This window comes from Pseudonaja textilis, chromosome 9, assembly GCF_049901715.1.
Source record: "Pseudonaja textilis isolate UNSWEBS1 chromosome 9, rPseTex1.2, whole genome shotgun sequence".
Taxonomy (NCBI): domain Eukaryota; kingdom Metazoa; phylum Chordata; class Lepidosauria; order Squamata; family Elapidae; genus Pseudonaja; species Pseudonaja textilis.
This window is the reverse complement of record NC_141998.1, coordinates 493,728-514,510: the sequence shown is the minus strand read 5'-3', so window position 1 is coordinate 514,510 and position 20,783 is coordinate 493,728. Positions and strand designations below refer to the sequence as shown.

Sequence of the window (20,783 nt, the reverse complement as noted above, 5' to 3'; positions counted from 1 at the left end):
AACCAGGCTGCACCCGTCCCCTCGTGCAAAGGGCAGGCAAGCGGGGGGGCGCGCACACTTGCCCGCTGCTTGTGTGGAACCACCCCCCCTCGGCCGGTCGTGAAGATGAAACGGTTGGAGACCTCGGTTCTAGAGCACTCCAGCTAATTGGGCTGTTTCTGAGAGGGTCTTCTGTGGAGTCCTGCCCCCGGGCCTCTGCTCTGGGGCTCCGTGTTGGGCCGAGCGGAGGCTTCTGCTGTGCGCCAGAGGGGGCCGTGCTGCCCTGGACAAGCAGGCCCCTGGGAAAGAGAAGTGGGGGGGGGGAGGGGGGGGCGCTAAGACAAAAGACCTGGACAACAACTACCTGGAGGAACCTCCGGTTTTCAGCCAAGAAGCTCCAAATGCCGCTTTATTCTGCTCAGGGGAATCTGGGTGGGACATTAAAGCGCCTTCCTTGTGGCAGGCTCCTCCTCCCGGCTGAAGACCTGCCACCTTTGCTAAAGATGTCGCCTATTTACAACTGGCGGCTTAACATCCTTCTCCTCTGGCCAACGTCATTCTTCCAAAGAAATGGGCTATTTGAGCCAGATCCACTTGTCTCCCACGTCAGCGTTGTAACCCGAGGCATACTTGCGTCCAGGAAGCTGCAAGAAGAGGAAAGCAGGGGAGACGCGTCAGCTCCACGGAAACCTCCTCTGAGCCAGGCCACCATCTCCGTATCCTCCTCAGGAAGCCCTGGGAACTGGCCCTTGGCGGGAACTCTGCGCCTTCTTCCACGCGGCTGTTCCCAGGGCTCTGGGAGGAGGAGACCCAGTCCAGCATCGGTGGAGTTGAAATAGATAATAGCAATGTATCGTTAATAAAATTTATTTCCTTTCTATCCATCTAAGATCTACTAACAAGACGAATCGGTGGCCTCCAAACAGGAGGATTTGAATGGCAGCAGATTCGCCACAAGAAAAATGAGCTGCCAGAGGGACCGACGGCCAGAGCCTCGACTCGGCCTTCCCTCCGAAGGGCCAGGCAGCTTTTCTCCGGAGAACCTGCTCTTACCTCCCGGTAGCTCTGGTAGATTGAGTCAGCATCCAGGCCTCCTACGGTGACTTCAGGAATGTAGTCGGGAACAGCCAGAGGACACAGGAGTTTGGATTTGTCAGTGACACTGAAACGACAAGGAGGCTTGTCACGGTGGCAAAGAAACCAGGAAGCGAGGCCTATTGTGGAGCTAGCCAAGCACGGACTGTGGCCCCCTTCTTCCCTCGGTTAGGGCTCAGGGTTAGGGCTGGCCGGTCTGGACACCAGAAGCCTCCCCTGAGGAAACCCCAGGGACGGCAGCACCGTATCCCTGACTGGGAAGCCCCAGCCCAGCTGGGCGGTCACTCTCGGCCCGGAAGAGCTGGCCGATGCTTAACCAGTGAGTTAAAACCAGGAGTGGGGCAATTCTGTCTGAGGACAAAAGGAAGCCTGCACCTGGGCCGCAGGGGAGACCAATTCCTGAGGACTAGGTGCTGGGGACAAATCATGGCCGGTTTTGCTGGACCTAACTTGGAAAAGCTGGGAAAGAAATGCCAGAGTGGATCTCTCTCTCTCTCTCTCTCTCTCACACACACACACACACCCCTCATCAAGCGCCCCAGGGCAGACAGGCACTGCAGGGCCACCCAATTATCCCCCCCCACCCAGCACTTCCCACACAGGGGAATAAATCCTGACTCTCCACATTTTTTTCTTACTGGGGAACAACCAAAAAGCTTTCACCAAACCTGCCACACTGTAGTTTCTCTATGTGGCAGGATACAGGGAGGAAGCAAATGATGGAGGTGTGTGTGTGTGTGTGTGTGTGTGTGTGAAAGAATGGAAAACAAACATCAGTTTTTACGTATCACAGAGCTTCTTGCGTCTATAAACTGATACAAAAATATTCTGTGAACCCTGGAAATAGTTTTAATCGTTTGACAGCCATAATTTCCAAATTTTGTGCTGGAGTTGGAGAGGTGTAGATGCTGTACGTGAAATGAAATATGTAAGCGGTTTTCAAAGCCCAAAGGAAGGCACTCATGGAACTTTCTCGTGGACCGCTTTCTGTTTTAAATTCCTCAAACCAGCATATCTCAATCATGAGGACTGAACTTACCTGCACCTCAAGTAATGCAAGGTAAGATCATCTTGTTCAAGCCATGGCCCTTTATTAAATTTCAGCATTTCGATGTCTTCAATAATCTGTAGGTTAAAAGAGGAGAATCAATTCCTATCAACCTACAAACCGAAAACCTTTTAATTGGTGGGGAAGGCTTGAACCCGATGCCTTCAGGGTACAAAGCCCCCACCCGCCCAACGTTCTCAACATAAAAAAGTGGAGAATTTCTGCTTTTATCTTTTGCAAAGTTAATTGGATTTCAAAGAAACAAAACAATTTCTTCTGCTGTTGCTTCTCACATGAATGTTAAACGCTTGAACAACTTTTTACCTTTGCAACACATTCAGCCTTTTGCTTGTTTAAATGCTAGTTCCTTCTACTTTATTTTTTTTAAAAAATACCCCTGCTTTCCCTTAGCATAACTCGACTTCTGTTGGCCCGTTTTAGTCTGATTTCTTTGGGGCATAAGCCGGGTCCAATATAGTCCTACAAAGCCTTATACGCAAGGGAGGGTAGGGGGTGTTACCCCCCCCCACTTACTCTCTCCAGACTGTCCACTTCACTGGCTGTATATTGCAAGACTTCAGAGGTTTCACTAGAAAGGAAAAAAGAGCAGCAACCGGTCATTTGGTTTAGAAAATACAAGGACGTTACGTCTTCTAGGAGTTCATTATTGCTCCTGCAACTCTGTGTCTCAGGATGGGAGAAGACCCGGCACGTTTGGCAGAGAACAACTACAATGTTATTTTTATTCATTTGAATTTTATCCTGCATTTATTACCTTATGAGTAATTCAAGGCAGTAAACGTTCCTCCTACTCTTTCTTCCTCCTATTTTCCCCACAACAACCCTGTGAGGTGGGTTGAGAGAGAGAGAGAGAGACTGACCCAAAGTCCCCAGGCAGCCTTTGGGCTAAAAGTGAGACTAGAATTCAGCACCTGCTGGTTCCTAGGCCAGCATCTTTAACCACTACACCAATCTGGTTCCCTTCATAAGCAACAGGACCTTCGACGCATTTAAAGATTTAGCTTTTTTCTTTCAAAAATAAGGGCCAAAGAGAGAGAGAATATCGAAGAGATTAGAAAGAACGCAACGGAGCATGGTCAGAGAGCGCGCTCCCAAGAGCCAGAGAGGAAGGGGATGGCCTGGATAAGAGGCACTGAAAGTTTCGGCTGAGCAGGCCCCACGGAGGTGAGTCAGGCACGGTTTGGTGAAGTTACCTGGGATCAGTTTGAACCTGTTGGTCCTGGTGTAGTGGATCAAGTGCTGCCGGCCTCTGGAAGTGGACCAGATCAATGAACGGACTTCGCAGAAAGATCAGGATGGATAATGGATTGTGCTTCTCCCCTCCCCCCCCCGCCCCTTTCTCAAAACCTGAGTTGGGGAGGAGTCGTAGAATATGGGCTGGAAGGGTCCTTGGGGGTCTTCTAGTCTGACCCTTGAGCAGGAAATCCTGGACCGGGGGCGTCAAACTCGCGGCCCGTGGACCAGGTGCGTCATGCCCGCCCCCACTTTACTATAGGGGGGAAAGTCGCAATACGTCTTGTGGCGACAACGTTGTGAGTTTGACTCTCCTCCCCCTGGACCCTTCTGGGCAAAGAGTTACCCAACCTCTTCTTGAAAACCTCCAGCGATGGAGCGCCCACATTTGGCTACGCGCCCAGCCGTTCCCTTCATCCATTATTCCCACTGCCAGGAAATTTCCCCCCGATTCTAGGTTGGATCTCTCTTTTAACTAGCTCCCCCCCCCCCCCCGGTCCCTTTCCTCCTTCTTCTTCCCTCGGGGGCTTTGGGGAACTGGCCAAGGCCTCTTCTCCGTGGCATCCTCTCCAAATCCCCCCCAATGCTCCTCTTCCATAGGCTAGACGTCCTTCCTCTTCCTGTTCAGTATCGAATGTCCTGCCTATAATTTGAAGGTGCTCTGACCCAAAGAAGGAAAGGAACCCCGAAGGGTAAGGAAGAGAGAGGCACCACAGTTTGGCACTTGGCAAGTAACAAAGAGATCAGACAAAAACGGAATCCTCCGACCCCAGCATGAATTTATCTAAAACCGATCTTGCCAAACTCACCTTGTGTCACTTGGCAGTCGTTTGCCAGAATGCTACACACCACACACACACAACGCACACACTACAAGTGACTGAGTGCACAACAAATATAAAACAAGTAAACAAGTAAAGCAAGCAGTGATTATTAAAGTTTAGAAAGCACAACTCGATTAAGAAGCTCAGAGCGCATTCCACAGAATTCTGATGATTTAGAATTGGTCCGTCCCACCTGCCGCTTACCTGATCTGTGGCAGGAAAGATTTCTTATAGGCCTCTTCGATGCTCTGCAGATAAGCGGTGGAGACTTTTTTCTCATAGGGCTTAAGACAAAATGCAGTTCATGAGAATAATTCCGTTACCCGACTTGATCAGATCCTATTTGTATGACTTTACGCTTTAGCCCTTGAATTTAAATTATTTATGGAAAAACCAAGGGTCTTTAAGCAAACTTCCTCCCTTCCCTTCCCTTCCCTTCCCTTCCTTCCCTCCCTTCTGTTCCCTCCCTCCCTCCCTCCCTTCCTTCTTTCCTTCCTCCCTCCCTCCCTCCCTCCCTCCCTTTCTTCCCTTTCCTTCCTTCCTTCCCTTCCCTTCCCTTCCCTTCCCTTCCCTTCCCTTCCTCTCTCTATGTACCCACTACCTCTATCATGGGGGATTCTAGGAAGTTCGTTACCAGCTGACCAGACACTTCAGGTGAGATCAGCTGGATCTGGAAGGGATCTATTTACTCCATACAGGGAGCTCCTTCCACAGAGAAGGTAAGAACAAATCCACCTCAGAGCTGCTGGGTTAAAAACAAGGAGCAACAGATACTGGAAGGCTGAGGCTACATTTAAAGTGGATTTGTCCCTGCTGAACAGTTTCAACCTCCACTTTAAGCCACAGGGACACAGCCAAACCCTCAAGGAAACCAACTGTTCTGTCCTGGAGCAAAATCCTGGTCGCAAACCGAGACACAAAGGCAGCCTTACCTCGCCTGTCTCGTCAATCCTTTTCTTAACTTCTGAGACAGGAACATCCATATAAAGGGTCAGGTGAGGAGGCAAAATCTCACAAATACTAAGATGCTTCATCCTGTAGTAGTGTTTCACACCTACAAAAAAAGATTAGCGTACACATGCAAATAATGTATTCACCTACGGATGCATCGCATTTCAAGGAAAGCGGTGGACCTTTCAGTGGCAACAGAGCTCCGAGAAGGGGACGGGAACTTTGAGCGTAGGCTTATCCAAAATTGGGGGAAGAGAAGGTTAAACAGACACCGGCCACCCTCGCTTCTCGGTCAAAGGGAGCCTTACTTACACCTTGGCTTAATGTAGCCTTGCTTCGACATGGCCTCCAGGAAGACGAAGTCGCTGTAGGGGGAGCGTTCCAGCACGACGCCTTGGCCTGAAACGGAGCATAAAACTTGATAAGAGGGCATTCCAGCCTGCACCAGTTTCACGTACTGAACGTTTTGCGTTCCCCGGTTTGCTGAGGCGGCTCATTTACCCCTCTGTGCATTTCTTTCATTTTCCCGTTTCCTTTTAGGAAAATCCACTTTTTAGGAAAAGCAGGTTTCCTCGGGTTTATTTAATCAATGTGTGCGGCTGCCCACCTCAGCAAGTAACTCTGGAGAACAATATTAAAAATAAAATAACAAAAATTAAAACACATGGCCCGTGAGAGAAACCCAACAGTCATTCACCACTAAGCAGGTGACAGGACACTCTCAGGGCCTGGGTCAGAGTCCTAGGGTCAGTGTCAGATCTCTGGGGCTGTGAGGAAGGCCGGCAAGTGGGGTTAACCTAATCTGCCCCAAAAGCAACTCCATCCAGAGTCCACTGAAGCTGCAGTGTGGCCGTTTCTCTACACCTGCCCTAAAAGAGGAAGGGCGAAACTTGTCCAGGGAAGCTTGGCTGAGGGTCATGACCCCTCGAGCAAGCAGCCTACCACGGCCTCTTGAAGAGGCCCAAACCCAATCGCACGTCCCTTCCCAGGCAGCCCGAACCAGCCAGGAAAAGCACGGAGCCACTGCAGAGGCGGCCCCAAAGCATCAAACTCCTGGCAAGACCCAACCCCGGCAATCTCCACTGAGCCTCCTTCATGGCTGGAGCCCAATGCAGAGCAAATCCACAGGGTCTGATCTGTCAGGTACCTGGCCTGTTCCTCACAACCCCCACGCAGCTGAACTCCAGAATTACCACTTCCTAAGGCAGTCCGGGTTACCCAAAAGAAAGTGGAAGACGGATCTGATCAACGGATGCAGAAAGAGTGGAGAAATAGGTACGTTTAGCCTCTCTTAGTATCAAGGGGTGGGTTCTAAACGTGGCTTTGGCCTGCACTGGTTCTTCGCTCCTGGCTGTCCGCCTGCAGAGCTCTAGGTATCCGTTCACCTGCTCTGCTCTGAGCCTGGCGGCCTTCTGGGGTCCACGGCTGTAGAGGCTGCTCAGGTGCAATCCAATTCAAAGTCGCAAGCAGCCACCAGAGTTTCGTCAGACCGTGCAGCATGTCCGCAAGCATGGCCATGTCCGGACCAACTGCGAGCTCCCTCTGGAACCCACGGAGTCATGAGGTGGACCCATCCATCCTCCCTGCGGTTGGGGTTGATGCCAGAGAACTGCAAGCTCACTAGGCAGTGACCTGACCAGGATAGGGGAGAAATACCATCTCCCTTAAATCCATGATCGCTGGATGATCAGCATCCGGAGGATCTGGGACAGTCCCACTACGGCTGTCCGGGTGGCTACGAGCTCCAGAGGGGGGGAACCTCTGGCCCCATTCCCAGAGAGGGCAGGTTGACGTCCCTGAGGCCATAAGCATCACCAACCTGGCCACAAACCGAGCAGCTCAGGCAGTGACCTTGCTACACAGAGCAATCCCAGTGGTTATTGGCTTCACTTCTTTACGTTAATGAAATGTTGAGAGATTACCTGTACTCAAGAGATGGTCGAGAGCTTCTATGTACTGTAGGAAGCGGGAACAGTACATCCAAACTTGAAGCCGGTAAGAGTTTCCGTTCGGATGCATAGGCTCGTTGTAAAAGGTCTCCAAGTAGCAACTGCCACTATATTTTAAATCTAGTATTTTCCCATCTCCCGTGAACCGGTCTAACAAATGAATAGTGGCTTCTGGGAAATACCGCAAACCTGCAAAGAACATCAAAAAGGCCAAATATTTTCCGATGCAGAGAATTAAATTCTTCCCAGTTTCAGGTGAAATTGTCTTCTTTGAAGAGACAATCCTCTTCTTGTTACAGAGGAAGACAATCCTCTTCTGAAAAAGAATACAGGTAACCCTCGACTTGGAGCAGTTCTGTTCAAAGTCGCATCATCACTGGGAAAAGGGACTCGTGGCCGTTTTATGACAGTCTGGCCACACCGCAGCCACTGCTTGCTATCTATGAGGGCTGTCGCGGTCACACAAGGACTCCTGAACACTGCAACTGTCACAAGTATAGTTGTCAAGCATCTGAATGCAAATCACGTGACCCTTGGGATGCTGCCAAGGTTGTAAGTGTGAAAAATGGTCATAAGTCCCCACTTTCAGTGCCATTGTACCTTTGATCGGTCCCTAAATGAACTGTTGAAGTCAAGGACCGCCTGTACTCTGCTATGAAAGCAACAGCCGTTATCTGTGTGCATACAGGTGCCATTTCCTTTCCTCTCAGCCACCCGGAAGCTTTAGGCAGGGACTCTCTCTTATCCCCCGAGGAAAGGGACGATGCCCGCTCCACTCCGGGCTCCGTTCCCATCGGCCAACAAGGCTTTTTGCAAAGGCGACAGGAGGGTTGAGGGACGCAACCCTCACCCCTGCAGGCCTCAGCAAGCCTTGGCTCAAGGAGAAGAGAGAGGGAGGCTGGAGGGGAGTCGGCTCTGGGGACCATCAAGATCTACGCAGGGCAAGGGACCCAGTCAGGCGAGATGAGATCTCTCAGTGGGCCGGGGGAGGCCTTGGGTGGTTGGAAGCATTAGCCCTCTCCTCCCCCGCCCCAAGATACCTCGTGCACTTAAAGACCGGTGCGTTCGACTAGTGAAGGGGGGCGGAAGCAGGGAGTGATCACATTCAAGTTACACGATTCACTCCTACGAATCCTCCATTTACAGACATCATTGGCAGGCTCCATGACATTCATAACTCGAGGACTACCTGTACAATGCAGAGTTTAGCCACATCCAGCGGCCCACTACATACCCAGGGCTTCTGCCACTTGTTGGGCGAGTTTTGCTGTGCCGGAGTACAGATTGCCCTCCACTGTGAAGATTTTGCTGTGTTCAGTGAACTTGGCGCTGGCTCTGTCTCCCAGGACATACGCAGTCCAGCCGTACTGAAGGTTCCTGCGAGGACTGACCGGAAGGTTCCCCTGGGGGGGGAGGGGGAGGAGGTCTGTCAAGCACACATTTGCGTTTGACAATAGTCCATGCACACATTTTTTTTTTTGGGGGAAATGCAGGTAATCCTCAACTTACGACCACAACTGAGCACAAAATTTATGTTAAGTGAAAAATTTGTTAAGTGAATTTGTCCCATTTCATGACTTTTCTTGCCAATATTTGTTAAATGAATCACTGCAACTGCCATAAAGATGAGTCAGTTGTCTGGCTTCTGAATGTAAATCATGCAACCATTGGGAGGCTGCAATAAGTGCGAAAAATGGTCATAAGTCACTATTTTCAGTGCCATTGTAATGGTCACTAGATGAACTGTTGTACGTTGAGGACCACCTGTAATCTATCAAGGAGAGGCTTAGAAATCATGGTTCAATCAAAAACATAAACAGAAGAAACATAAAAGGTGAGACACCCTAAATAATAAAATATAGTCACCAGACCTCTGTCTTCAAATACAAAATAGTTTCAAAAGAGACACATTATAAGCAATCAAAATCAATGGCCTGATCAATTTAAACTACCACCAGGCTGGGAGGAATAAAGATCAGTAGCTGACAGCATAATTCTCACCAATACTCCGAGATGACTTTTCAAACTAATCACCAAGTTTCTCTGTGTTTCTAAGTGGTTGTATTGCAGCTATTAAGAGGCACCCTGAGCATCTACTGCAAATGACTGCATGGCCACAACCTGACTGACCAAAGGATGAAGTGGGGAGTGGCTATCTTTTCAGTCAAGAGGAAGTACACCCTCTTGAAATAAACCCATCAATAAATCATCTTGGTGGCTGTGCCCAGTTTGGAACATCCCTAAGGATGTTTGGCCCATATAGCGCAATTCAAGACTTTACCTTCCCACAAGGTGTTTGCATTGATTTAGGACAGCGTTATATCATGAATGTTGCTTCCATGAGTTTACTACGTGAGTTTGTTTGTAAACTACCTGTAAAAAGTATTCAAAAAGTATTCAAAAACCGGTATCAATTTCTACTATTTAATTTTGGTTTCTACCTCATTCTATTGGTCATTTGTGTTCAAGCTTTATTGATGACCTACGTTGAATTTATCAGATTTTTATCCTGCCTTTATTAATGTATAAGTAACTCAAGGGGGTCTACATTCCTAACACTCCTTCCTCCTGCCCTTCCCCCACTGTGAGGAGAGCTGGGCTGAGGGAGTGAACTGCTTCCATCTTTGTCAGCTTTTAGGACCTAAGCAAGTGCTTGAACCTTCGCTGTTGTGCCGGTCACTGTTACAGGGCACAGAGAGCCTTATTATCTGGCCTAAGAGCTGCGGAGGTGACCGAGGGCCACTGGGGCAGAACGGAGCCCGGGGCTGCTGGGTGACCTGGGAGCCTGGCCGGGGGGGCTTAGCTTCAGCGCCTGCCCTCACCCCAACCTCCGCTGGGGGCAGAGGGGGGTCTCCGGCCTTGGCTTTGCTGGCTGAGGGACTCTGGGAGTTGAAGGCCACAAGTCTTAAGGCGGCCAAGGTTGGGGAGAGACCCCTGCCCTGTGACGGAGGGGGTCCCCCCCGAGGGTCCTGCCTTGGGGTGGGGCTGTGGGCGGAGGCTGGGCCACCTGCCCTGCTGGGGCTTCCAGCCGCCCAAGGCCACCTCGGGCTCGGCGTGTGCCGGTGGGAGGCGGGGGGGGGGGCTGGACCCCCCTCCTTTAAACTCCCGCCTGGCCGGGCCGCTGCTGCTGCTCCGGGTACCTGGGATGAAACCAGGCCGCCCCCGTTCCCCCCCCGCCGGGTCTCCCGGGCAAGAGGCCTCGGACTAGGCGCGGCTGCCGGCCTTCCCCGAAGCCGCGCAGGGCCAGCGGCGCAGGCAGAGGAGGGAACCCACCGGCGGCCCGAGGGCAGCGAGCGGGAAGGGGCCGCCGGGCTCCCCGCCGGGAGGGCGACCTTGCCCCGCCGGAGCCCGGGCGCCGCGGGGGAGCCTGGCCCGGCCGCGAGGGCCCCTCCCGCCCCCGCGAGCCCCCGCGAGCCCCCGCCCCGCTCACCAGCCTCCCGGCGAGGCGGGGCGGCCGGGCGCGGCCCCGCGCGGAGCAGCAGCGCAGCCAAGGACATGGCAGCCGGGCGGCGGCGGGCGAGACCCTGCCCTCCCCGTCGCGCGCTGATGACGCGTCCCGGCGCGGCGCGGGGGATGGCGTGGCGGCCATGGCGCTGCTGGGCCGCTTGGGCGCCCTCCTGCAGCGGGCCGTGGAGGCGGTGGGTGCGGCGGGGGGTGGGGCGCCGGGGCGCGGCGGGGAGGGGGCGCGGCCGGGGGGGGGGGGCGGCGGCGGGGTCGCCTGACGGGTCCTTCTCTCCCGCTGCAGGAGGAGCCGCGCCTCGACCTCCCGGCCGCCTTCACGGAGCACTGGAAGGGCGTCACCCAGTATTACCTGGAGGCCTCCGGTAGGCAGGCGGCCCTCGCTCCGGCCGAGCGCGGGAGGGGAGGGGGGCCTGCCTGGCGGTGCTAAGACTCCGCAGGGGCCTCGGGGCGGGGGGAGCCCACGGGTCTCCCAGCGGCCCGGGTGGCCTGGCGAGCCCTGCAGTCTGGCGGGGGGGGGGCTTGTAAGGGGGGCCGCCTGCGCTGATGCTGCGCCTGCCTCTCCCCCCAGACGAAAGGAAGCCGGCCAAGCAGACGGACATTCCCTGGCGCCTGAAGCAGATGCTGGACATTCTGGTCTACGAGGAGAAGCAGCAGCTGGAAGGGGAGACGGGCCCCTGCCTGGAGTACCTGCTGCAGCACAAGATCCTGGAGACGCTCAGCACGCTGGGGAAGGCGGAGGTGGCTCTTGCTGGGGCTCCCGGGCTCCAGAAGGGGAGCAGCGGGGCGTCCCTTCCCCTGTCATAACTCAGACCTTCCTTTGCCTGAATGGAAAGGCCCCTTTGTGGCTCTGGCCTCCGTGGCCCACTTCCCAGGAGCCCTGGGGGAGGGTCGCTTTCCTTTCCTAGATGCCTCTGTCAGTTGGGGCAGGGTTGACCATGAAGATTTGCCCGAGGTGGCCCCCAAATCGTACATTGAGACCCAGACAAGAGGTCACTTCAGACCGTAAGGCTGATCATTATTCTGCCGCAGGCTGTGTGACGATTGCCCTTGGCTTGTGCCTCCATCCCGAGGCTTCTTTTCAGTTTAACGTTCGGCAGATTATCATTGTGTTGCATTAGCATTTAAGGCAGCCAAGTAACGTAGTCATTGATGGAAAGCTTTAACAAACTCTTCCTAACGCGGGCCTTGTCTCTCTGCTTCCGACAGTATCCTCCGGGAATGAGGTCCCAGGTGCTTCTCTTTTTCAGTCGCCTGCTGGGGCAGATGCAGAGTCCTCTCATGCATTACTTCAACGTTTACCGGCCTGTTCAGGTGATGGCCCTTTTTAGGAACTCAGCAATTGGCGTGTTCATTTTGAAAATCGACCATTCTGCCAAGGGAGCTGCTTCCTAGTGACTGGAAAATGTGTCCAGCTTTAGTATTTTAAAGCATCTCTGAGGCTTACTGGGAGATGCTCAATATCTTTCTTTTTTTTGCAGAAACTTATTCAGCTTCAGGGTGATGCTTTGGGCCCTGAGCCCGAGAAGGAAATGCTACAGTTTATTGCTGTTCTGTGTACCAAAGTCAGGCAAGAACCTGCTTTGCTGCCATATGTCCTAGAGGTAAGGGATTGTTGGGTGCACTGGTCCTTTTCACACTGTGTATCCGCCCTGCCAGGCTAGGTTCGGTCAGAAAACAAACTGCCCAAGAAATAAGTAGAATTCTATTTTATTGAAACAGTTTGTAACAACTGAACTTTGAACGCCTGACGTCATTTCCTCTTCCCTCCCTCTTATACCAAAGAGAGCCAAGACAGAGCATTTGTTTCTTTCTCATTCTGTCCTGGTTTCCTAATTCCCTGTTTTGCTAATGGTCTTCAGATACCATCTCCACAGTCATTTCCATGTTCCTCAGGGCTTGGTTGCTGTAGGTTTGCCTGTGGAGAAGAAGGTGCCAAGATTGGGCTACAGCTCCTCCTCCTCCTCCTCCTCCTCCTCCTCCTCCTCCTCCTGTAGCTGCAGCCTTAGGCAGCATCAAGTTATGCACTTCGGAGTTGCTGTGCAACTGAATGTGGGATTAGAAAGGCTTCTTCATTGCACTGCCCGCTTCTTTTCCATTCAGAAAGGACTTTTGCTAGATTTTTGAGTTTCCTGACTCTTCTGTGCAAGAAGGACTAGATGCTGTCTCAGCATACGCATTCTGGCTCAAATTGCCTGGATTTTCTCTCTCTTTTGGTTGTAGGGATTCGGGATTCCTGGGTGACTTGTCTTAGAAAATAGAACTGGTCCATTTTTTTTGAAGGGTTTCGGTAATCGCTACACGCCATCATTCTAGCAAGATCAGAATATTGTATCTTGCTGAGCTTAGTTGTGGTCATTTCTTAAACGTACATGCCTCCCATCTCACTTTTAAGGTGACTCTTAGTGGCTTACTAGTGATAAAAAGTTAAATATAAAAGCAATTTCAAGAGTGATATAAAACTAGAACCAAATGCTTGATTTGTCAATCCACCTTGACCTGACCTGCGCTCTCCTTCCTCTCCCCTTTGCTTTCAAGGGCCGGGATGTTGGTTCGCTGGGATTGGCAGCTAAGCCAGGCACGAGCTCTGGCCAGTCCCTGCCCTCTTCTGGAGACCAGGGCAGAGGGCTGTGTCCAGAGAAACCACTCGGAAGGGACTTGGCTGCTTCCGTGCTGAATTTGGTGACTTCTCTAATCGGCTTATGTCAGAGCAAGGTATGAAACAAGCAGTGCCGGTAGCTCTGGGGCCCCCGATGGCCATGCCTCCTGCAGAGCAGATAGGATGAGCTTGTCCCTCCCTGACTCTTCCCTTCCACACACTAAGGGGGGCAGGAGGGGGAGGAATGGAAGCTGCAGGAGTTGTCTTATTTTTCCTCCTGGCAGAACAAGAAGGTCGGGCTAAAAGCCCGAGAGAATCTGCTGCTCCTTACCAATGTGGACCATCCAACCGCTGCCCAGGCTTTGGCCCAAGACAGCATGCTGTGCCTTCTGCTATCCGACCATCTCTGCTCCCTGTACAAGGCCATCCCTGGTACCATCAACCCTGTGGATATTGCTACGTTTCCACCCGTCCAGTGGAGGTACAGAGCTCTTAAAATGTTGGGCCACAATTTCTGCTACTGAGATTTTGGAACCTGTGCTGCTCACTCGACCCTCTCCGCCTCCCACTCTGCCTTTTGTGCACCCCACACCCCCTCCCTGACCCATATCCTCCCTGCACACCCCCTCAGCCTCTCTCACACCGCCTTGCCCTCCTCCTGGCTGTAGCCTCATCACCCGGGTGAATATATTGGTAAGCAGAGCAAACAGGAGGATGAAAACCCCCGTTTCTCCGAGTCGGACTCCTCCTTTCTGCCCCTCGCAGCAAAAGGATGATCAGGTGTCCCTGGGTTGACCCGCCTCTCTCTTGAACCTGCAGGCTTCAGAGCGACGCCTCGGCGGAGGAGAGCTCCTTCCCAGGAAAACCCAGCCTGGAGGCTTTCTTTGGCTGGCTGGATTTTTGTGACTGCCTCTTGAAACAGGCTCATCCCGTAAGAAACCTTCTCTCCTGTTCTTCTCTCTGTGCCTCTTCCCTCTTCCTCCTTGGCCTGGCCTCAAGGCCCAGGGGTGGGGTGGGAGGAGCGATCGATGGTGGCTGTGTTCCCCCTCAGGTTATCAGAGACGCCCTGAGCGCGACGGTGGGACGGAGGCTCTTCCTGGAAACCTTGCGGCCTCAACTCTTGCAAACGTGAGTTTGGGCTGAGCAGACGCTTGGCGGCAGGTGCCTCGTTGCCAGGGAACGCTGAGGGCGGGGAGCACAGCCAAGCGCAGCCCTTTTTGGCTCAGTGGGTCCTTTCTTGGCAGGTCAGACTCTGGGATTCTCTTTTCAGTAGCCATCCTGACAGGCCTGGTGAGGGGGATCCGTGCGCCTGCCCTCCTGCAGCAGCTGGTTGGGTTTCTGCTGGGACCAGAAATGGATCCCGCCAGCCCCAGCGCTTCAGCCTGCGGGCCACAGAGCCTCTGCTCCCGGCTGATTGAGAACTGCAGCCACCTGTCCGATGAGGTGAGCCGCTCGCCAGTTGCTGCACATCCCTTCGGCGAGAGCTGCAGTCTCAGCCCTCGACGCTTGGAACGCCTGGAATTAGCTCTGCCCCAGGGAGCTCCTTCCTCCCCCTCCTCGCTGAGGCCCGGAGCCTTTGAAAGGAGAGCCGGGTTTGCCACTCGCAAGGAAGGGCCAGCCCTTCCCTACGGGGGTCTTGACCAGAGTCTGCTGTGCCTTTTGACTGAGAAGTGGGGGGGGGCGCTCTGGGGAGTTGTGGCCCAGCTCGAGATGCCAGTTTCCCCCAGGACTCCGGATCCTGCTGCCGACTTAAACCGCGGCAGAGCACGAGGAGGAAGCTAGCGGAAAGAGGGTCTCGGCTCGGCGGTTGGAGCCCGTCGGCCATTTCCACCCCAGCCAGCTGCTCGCCCTCTCCTCCTCGCTGCAGGTCAGCGTGGCCACGCTGCGGTTGTTTGAGGCGCTGGTTTGGCTTCCTGACCAGCGCATCTTGCAGAGCCTGGTGCTGCGCCATCTGGAGGAGCGCAGCTATGCCTTGAGAAGCCCCCAGGAGGACCCTGCCGTCCCGGAGCAAGAGTTGTGTGAAGAGGGGCTGTAAGTGACCTGGGGAAGAAGCGGGGGGGGGGAACCACTGGGTGGCCTCCACGTTTGCAGCTGGCAAGGAAGCGTCTCCAGGCTGACGCCTTTTACTGATCTGAGCCACTTCCTGAAATCGCGTGTTGGGTCCCCAGCACAGAGGCCTGGCGTTTGTTTCCAGTGCCCCGCAGGGAGCGCAGAGCCTTTCCTCTCGCTTAGAGTGAGTCAAGGGCAGGAGAGAAGAAGACCAGGGAGGGAGAACCTCCTTCGGCCCGCTTGGACTGGGCTGACCTCATCTTTGTGCTCGAGCAGCGGCTGATGAGCCTGGATCCCCAGGGCCGATTCGCGGAGCGGCACGTGCTGCCCGTCAGCTCCCCTTTCCTCAGGCAGCAATGCTGAAGTTGATCTTTGTCGTTAAAGGTGGCATTTTTGCTCACTTAAGTGTAACTTTGACAACATGGTGAAGGCTGGCCTCTCCCTCTCCCTCTCCCTCTCCCTGCAGGGAGATGGAGGAAGATCCTTACTTTGCAGATGGACTCCCAGCGGCTGTGCTCCAGAGGCCAAGCAGAGCAGCCCCCCCTCTGGCTCCAGAGGAAGAGCCCGGCCAGCCAGAGGGGCCTGTGGATGTGAAGGAGGCGGTCAGCAGGTACGGCTTCTAGAGAGTTGCTTGCATCCCTGTTTGGGATATGAAGTTGCAAGACCACTGTAGGCAGGATGGCAGAGACGTAGTCCCTGTGTTACTGAGTTATGCATCGGAAGGAGGTTGTGTGAGAGAGTATCGTGCATAGGTAGTCCTTAACCTATGTCTGGTTGGATAATGACGCTCACAGAACTGGCGTTTTGCAGCCCATACAAGTTCTTCCAGGTATGGTAAGACATTGCACTGCCTTCCCTGCAGTCACCCGATCAGTTGCCCAGTGCCCTAGGGCCAGGTGATCGCCATTTGCCCTCTTTCCTTGAAATCTGTCCGCACTGCTGGCCGGAATTCCAGAAGGTTCTGAGCCTCAGGGCTTCCCAATGCTGCAACACGGAGCCGTTCAGTGCACGTGGCGCACGGCTTGGTTGTCGTTCAGCCTGGAGATTTTATCCAGGGGGGAAACGAACAGAGGAATCGGCCAACAGGGAGCCCGCAGCCAGGGTCAAAGTGCAGAGGATGAAGAAGGGCGACCAGGCGGGAGGTGGAGTTCTGCAGAGCGCTGACCACCCTCTTCTTTGTGGGTTTTTTTTTAATCCAGCTTCCTTTGCCTGGTGCCCAGTGAAGTGAAGACCTCCCCGTATCTGGAGGAGGCAGGATATGACACTTACGTCCATGATGCTGAAGTACTGGTGAGTCCAGTCTCCCCCTGCTGCATCCGAAATAAGGGATTGGTTTGTTTTTCTGAACTCCAGGGGTTGGTTGCATTGATCGGTGTCCTGCCCAACGACGACCAAAATGCAGCGTTGCAGTCATTGAGCCGGCTGCCCATCAGCTTCCAGGTCTGGTTTGAAGTGTTGGCTCTTGAGTTTCTACAGGGCTCCTTCCTGACGACGTGGCCTATGAACCGCAAAGGTCCCCTCCTCACCTGAAGGGTTTGGGGCCCAGCAGCAGGGAGGGATCTCTGGCAGCCCCTGTGCTGTGCAGCACCGTTCGGCATTTTGTGGGTCACTTAAAAGTTTTGTAAATCTTTCATGTCATACAGAAATGGGCAAAATATAAAACAAAAGAATAAACATCCGGACCCTCCAAAATCCAACGGATCCTCTCTTCTTGCAGTTTCAAGAATGCTGTGCGAAAGTTGCGCACTGGACGTGGCCCCAGGTTCAGCCGCCCCCAAAGACCAGCCCCACGGGACCCCAGTTTTACGAGGGCCGTTTCCTGCAGGTGCTCTTGGACCGGCTGGCCCAGATCTTACACCAGGTGGGATGCTGAGGGGCGCAGCTCCGGTCACAGCAAGGCAGGAAGAGGCCCCAGTTCGTTCTGGGGAGGCAGCTTTCAAGGAAAAGGGGTCCTGGGGGGACACCCCAGGCCTGACCACCTGCCCTTCCAAGGTGGAGAAGGTGGCGCAGTGTAGCCCTTGTCCTGGGTGGAACCTGCTGCCAGTGGCGGATGGTGAATGAACTGCTGCATCAATGAACTCTCTTCCCCCCTTGGCAGCCCTACGCAGTGAACCTGCAGGTGACGTCGATGCTGTCTCGCTTGGCCCTCTTCCCTCACCCTCACCTCCATGAGTACCTCCTGGACCCCTACCTCCCATTGGCCCCCGGCTGCAGGACCCTCTTCTCGGTGCTGATTAGGGTAACATTTGGCCTGGCGGGTCGAGCACAGGCTGGGTGGGAACTCTGGGTGCTGTGAGGCGGTTCCAGAGGGGCCCAGCTACATCCTCTCTGGCTGCCGCTGAGAAGCTCCCGGGATCCTCCCCCCACCGGCCTCTTGGCTCTTTCTCTCCGGCCAGGTGATTGGCAGCCTGATGCACACGGCTCATCGGATCCCAGACTTCTCGGCCAACCTGCTGCTGGTCCGGAGGAAGCTGATGGGGCTGGCGTCAGAGGAGCCCCCGTAAGTGGCCCAGGGAGGACGGGGTGGTTCTTCCGCTCAGCTTGTGCTTGGCTGGAGCCCATTCAGGCCCCTCCGGGCCCCTGCCTGCACGGCTTCCACAGTCCAGGGCAGGCCCAAGACAAAGCAGAGGCCGTGGCCCAGAGGAGGCTGCCTCAATGGCAGCGGCTGTGTTCCAACAGCAGGGACCTGCCTCGGAGGAAGGGGGCACAGCCTGAAGCCCCTGGCGCCAGGCAAGAGCAGCAGCGACTCCCGGAAGCCGCTCGTCCTACCTGGAGGCCCCGAGGGGGGAGGGTAGCTGACCACAGCCAAGGAAACGTGCCCTTTTTGGTCTCCCTAGGGTCAGCCACCAGATGCTCTTGGAGGGGGTGATTGTGCTGGAGGAATTTTGCAAAGAGCTGGCCGCCATCGTCTTCGTCAAGTCTGCCCTCCAGGGGCCTCCTGGGCAGAGCCAGCCACGGCCCCCTTCGCCCAGCTGAAGGCTCTCCGTCGGCCCCCCGCCTCTTCCCCGAGGCCTTCGGCAGCTGAGAGCCACACCGTTGCTGACTTCCTGCGTGGAGAGAAAAGCAGCCGCCGGTTCTTGGCGCAAAAGTGGCTCCACGTAAGGAGAGGCGGTTGGGAGGAGAAGCGGTGCGTTGCTTCGTCAGCTCCCGCACAAAGTGCCCTCAGCGGTCTTCCTGGATTATGCTGGGACTTTGTCGCCTGCCTTCTGGTGCTTGTGCCAGCTCTGGCCTGGTCCTCTTTCCAGAAGTCGTCTTGGCACCTTCCCCGAGAACAGAGCGCTCCAGATAAAACCCCTGGATTTTACGGCTTCTAAAAAACAGTCGCAAGATGGGGCTCTTTTCAGCTTATTTTAGCCAGCAGGACTACATTATGGAGGTTCTGGTCATTTTCTGCGCTGCATGGATTTGGGGATCTGCTGCTATAACTTCACCTCCTTCTTCTGCTCGCTGCTCTTGTCGCACTTGGGACCCTCCTCAATGCAGCGAAGTGACCCTCTTCTCGCCCACTTTGCTTGGCGACTCGGCCGAGGGCTCCCTGCCAGGACTTGTTTGGGACAATGTCTTCCATCGGTCTAAAGATTGATCCGCCGTGCCACCTGACCCCCCCCCGTTTCCCTTTGAGCCCGGCGCTTGCTGTGGTGAGATAACGGAAGCCTCCCCCACCACCGGCTCATCCCCACGGTTCCCCTCGTCCATGAGTGTGTGCCTGTGAGGACGTGCGGATCCTCCTGGCGTGTTGCCCAGGTCGGTCTTCTTTGGCCCGAAACGGAGCCAAGGGAGGCCAGCCTTGCTGGGCAGAGCCAGGAGGAGCAGCTGCCCTGGGAGCCCCCGGGGGAAAGGAGGCCGGCTCTGCCTCTAATAAAGGGACGTCTGGGAACCTTTTGCGATCTCCCCTTTTTTGCAAGAAGCACAGCAGAGCCAGGATCAAAGAGGCAGGCAGGCGGGTGGTTTATTGGTTCAGCTGCAAGGGGTCCAAAGGCTGCCAGGGCGGCTGGGCTTTTTTGGGGGGGAAATGGTACCATGCGGGGAAGAGGCGCCCCGCACCCCCTTTGCCTCTGGCGACCTGCATCCCTGAGGGGCTAGCTGTAGATGGGGAGGAAGGCGGCCCCGCGGAGCCTCTGGAGCACCTGGCTCTTCAGTGCGGGCTCTTCCACCTCCCACCAGGTGAAGGCCGGCTCCTGCAAGGCCGGCGGGGCCAGCTCCTCCGCGGAGCCCTCGCTTCCCACCGTGGCCACCACGTTGAAGCAGACGCCATCGCTCCGGCCCGGCTCCCGGCCCAGGTGCTGCAGCCCAAGCAGGCCCTGCAGGCGGACGGCCACCTCGGGCCGGGGCCGGCACCTCTGCAGCAGCTGCGGAAGGGCCGCCGCCAGCCGCCTGCCCGGCTTGGAAGCCGACGGGCTGCTGGTGGCCAGCGGGAGGTGCGGCCCGCCCGTGGTGTCCAGGAGCACCCAGAGGGAATCGTCGTCGCGGCCGCCGCCGCCGGTGAAGACGAGCAGGAACCGCTGGCAGACCGAGGCGCACGGCAGCTCCGCGGGCAGGACGGGCGGGTGGCGGGGCCCGGCGCGGTACTGCAGGGCCAGGTCCATTAAGGGCAGGATGTCCCGCGAGCGGAGCGGCAGGGCGGGGCTCTCCCGGTCCCACCACCGCGCCTGCAGGGACTCGGCGTCCGCCTGCTGCCGGCTCTTCAGGGTCCCGCCTAGAGGAAGGAAGACCGGAGCTAGGAAGGGGCACCGGGCAGGCATCGGCCCGGCCGGGGCACCCAAGGGCGGCTCTGCGGCAGCGAAGCGCAACCGAGGAGCGGGGCGATCGGGGAAGGGAGGAGGGCGAGAAGCCGCTTCGGGGCTCCCAGGGGCCGCTTGCTTGGAGGGCCGCCAGCCCCGGCGGGGGGGCGGGGGGGGAGAAGTGAAGAAACCCCACCGGGGGCGTCAGCGCTCCCACCCGGCCGGGAGGGAGGGAGGGAACCGGGCCGTGTCTCCGCCGCAGCTGCCGGATCGTCCCCCCCAACTCCGTCCCTCCGCCCCGCATCCCCGTCCCGGGCGCCCCCACCGGTGGGCCGGGCGAGGAAGACGAAGCGGATCCAGCTGGGCCCCCGCTCCTCCACCGCCAGCAGCGTCAGCGGCCGGCACTGCAGCCCCGTCTCCTCCTGCACCTCCCGCCGCACGGCTTCCGCCACGGTCTCGCGGGGCTCCATGCGGCCGGCCGGCAGGTACCAGCTCCCGTAGCACTCCGCCTTGGCCTCCTGCATCACCAGCACCTCGTCCTGCGCGGGGGGGGGTGGGACAGGCGTGTTGGGGGGAGGACGGGGACAGAGAAGGGATCGTCAACGGGCGGCCCGCGGGCGGCGGGGAGGGGCGGGGCGGGGGCGGCCTCCTCCGCGGACCTTCTCGTTGAGCAGCACCGCCAGCACCACGTAGCAGACGTTCCCCCGCAGGCGCGCCGGCTCCGAGGCGCCCGGGTCGCAGCCCCCGCCGCGGCCACCGGCCAGCCCTTCCCGCCGAGCAGCGCCTCCAGCTCCTCGGCCGCCATCCCGGGGCCGTTAACGCGCCTGCGCCGCAGCCCCGCCCCTCCCCGGCGCC

General features: G+C 56.2%; 3 protein-coding genes across 3 annotated transcripts; 1 reads left to right on the top strand and 2 right to left on the bottom strand.

The window, feature by feature from the left end:
• Positions 1-340: 340 nt before the first annotated feature.
• On the bottom strand, positions 341-10,704 carry NDUFA10 (NADH:ubiquinone oxidoreductase subunit A10). Its single transcript, XM_026715260.2, has 10 exons — positions 10,531-10,704; positions 8,335-8,503; positions 7,074-7,289; positions 5,464-5,550; positions 5,133-5,254; positions 4,405-4,484; positions 2,657-2,711; positions 2,114-2,199; positions 1,033-1,141; positions 341-623 (listed from the first exon to the last, which is right to left on the bottom strand). Exons 1-10 carry the CDS (start codon positions 10,687-10,689, stop codon positions 555-557), a joined length of 1,152 nt encoding a protein of 383 aa, XP_026571045.2. The 5' UTR covers positions 10,690-10,704; the 3' UTR covers positions 341-554.
• On the top strand, positions 10,669-19,084 carry FHIP2B (FHF complex subunit HOOK interacting protein 2B). Its single transcript, XM_026715254.2, has 17 exons — positions 10,669-10,738; positions 10,846-10,924; positions 11,131-11,300; positions 11,769-11,873; positions 12,041-12,163; positions 13,098-13,274; positions 13,443-13,639; positions 13,978-14,089; positions 14,210-14,286; positions 14,403-14,601; positions 15,026-15,189; positions 15,674-15,817; positions 16,407-16,497; positions 16,925-17,068; positions 17,306-17,446; positions 17,604-17,707; positions 18,045-19,084. Exons 1-17 carry the CDS (start codon positions 10,688-10,690, stop codon positions 18,181-18,183), a joined length of 2,217 nt encoding a protein of 738 aa, XP_026571039.2. The 5' UTR covers positions 10,669-10,687; the 3' UTR covers positions 18,184-19,084.
• Positions 19,085-19,145: 61 nt separating this feature from the next.
• On the bottom strand, positions 19,146-20,773 carry NUDT18 (nudix hydrolase 18). The gene is given in 4 exon segments (XM_087938607.1): positions 19,146-19,903; positions 20,254-20,467; positions 20,588-20,679; positions 20,682-20,773. Coding segments are annotated over 4 exon segments (975 nt in total). The 5' UTR covers positions 20,734-20,773; the 3' UTR covers positions 19,146-19,286.
• Between the last annotated feature and the right edge of the window lie 10 nt (positions 20,774-20,783).

Coding starts and splice junctions, on each gene's coding strand:
- NDUFA10 (XM_026715260.2), bottom strand. CDS start 10,689: ATGGCCGCCACGCCATCCCCCGCGCCGCGCCGGGACGCGTCATCAGCG. Junction 7,290..8,334: donor ACAAGTGGCAGAAGCCCTGG/GTATGTAGTGGG, acceptor TGTTCTTTGCAG/GTTTGCGGTATTTCCCAGAA. Junction 624..1,032: donor TCTACCAGAGCTACCGGGAG/GTAAGAGCAGGT, acceptor CTCTTCTTGCAG/CTTCCTGGACGCAAGTATGC.
- FHIP2B (XM_026715254.2), top strand. CDS start 10,688: ATGGCGCTGCTGGGCCGCTTGGGCGCCCTCCTGCAGCGGGCCGTGGAG. Junction 10,925..11,130: donor GTATTACCTGGAGGCCTCCG/GTAGGCAGGCGG, acceptor CTCTCCCCCCAG/ACGAAAGGAAGCCGGCCAAG. Junction 11,874..12,040: donor ACGTTTACCGGCCTGTTCAG/GTGATGGCCCTT, acceptor TTTTTTTTGCAG/AAACTTATTCAGCTTCAGGG.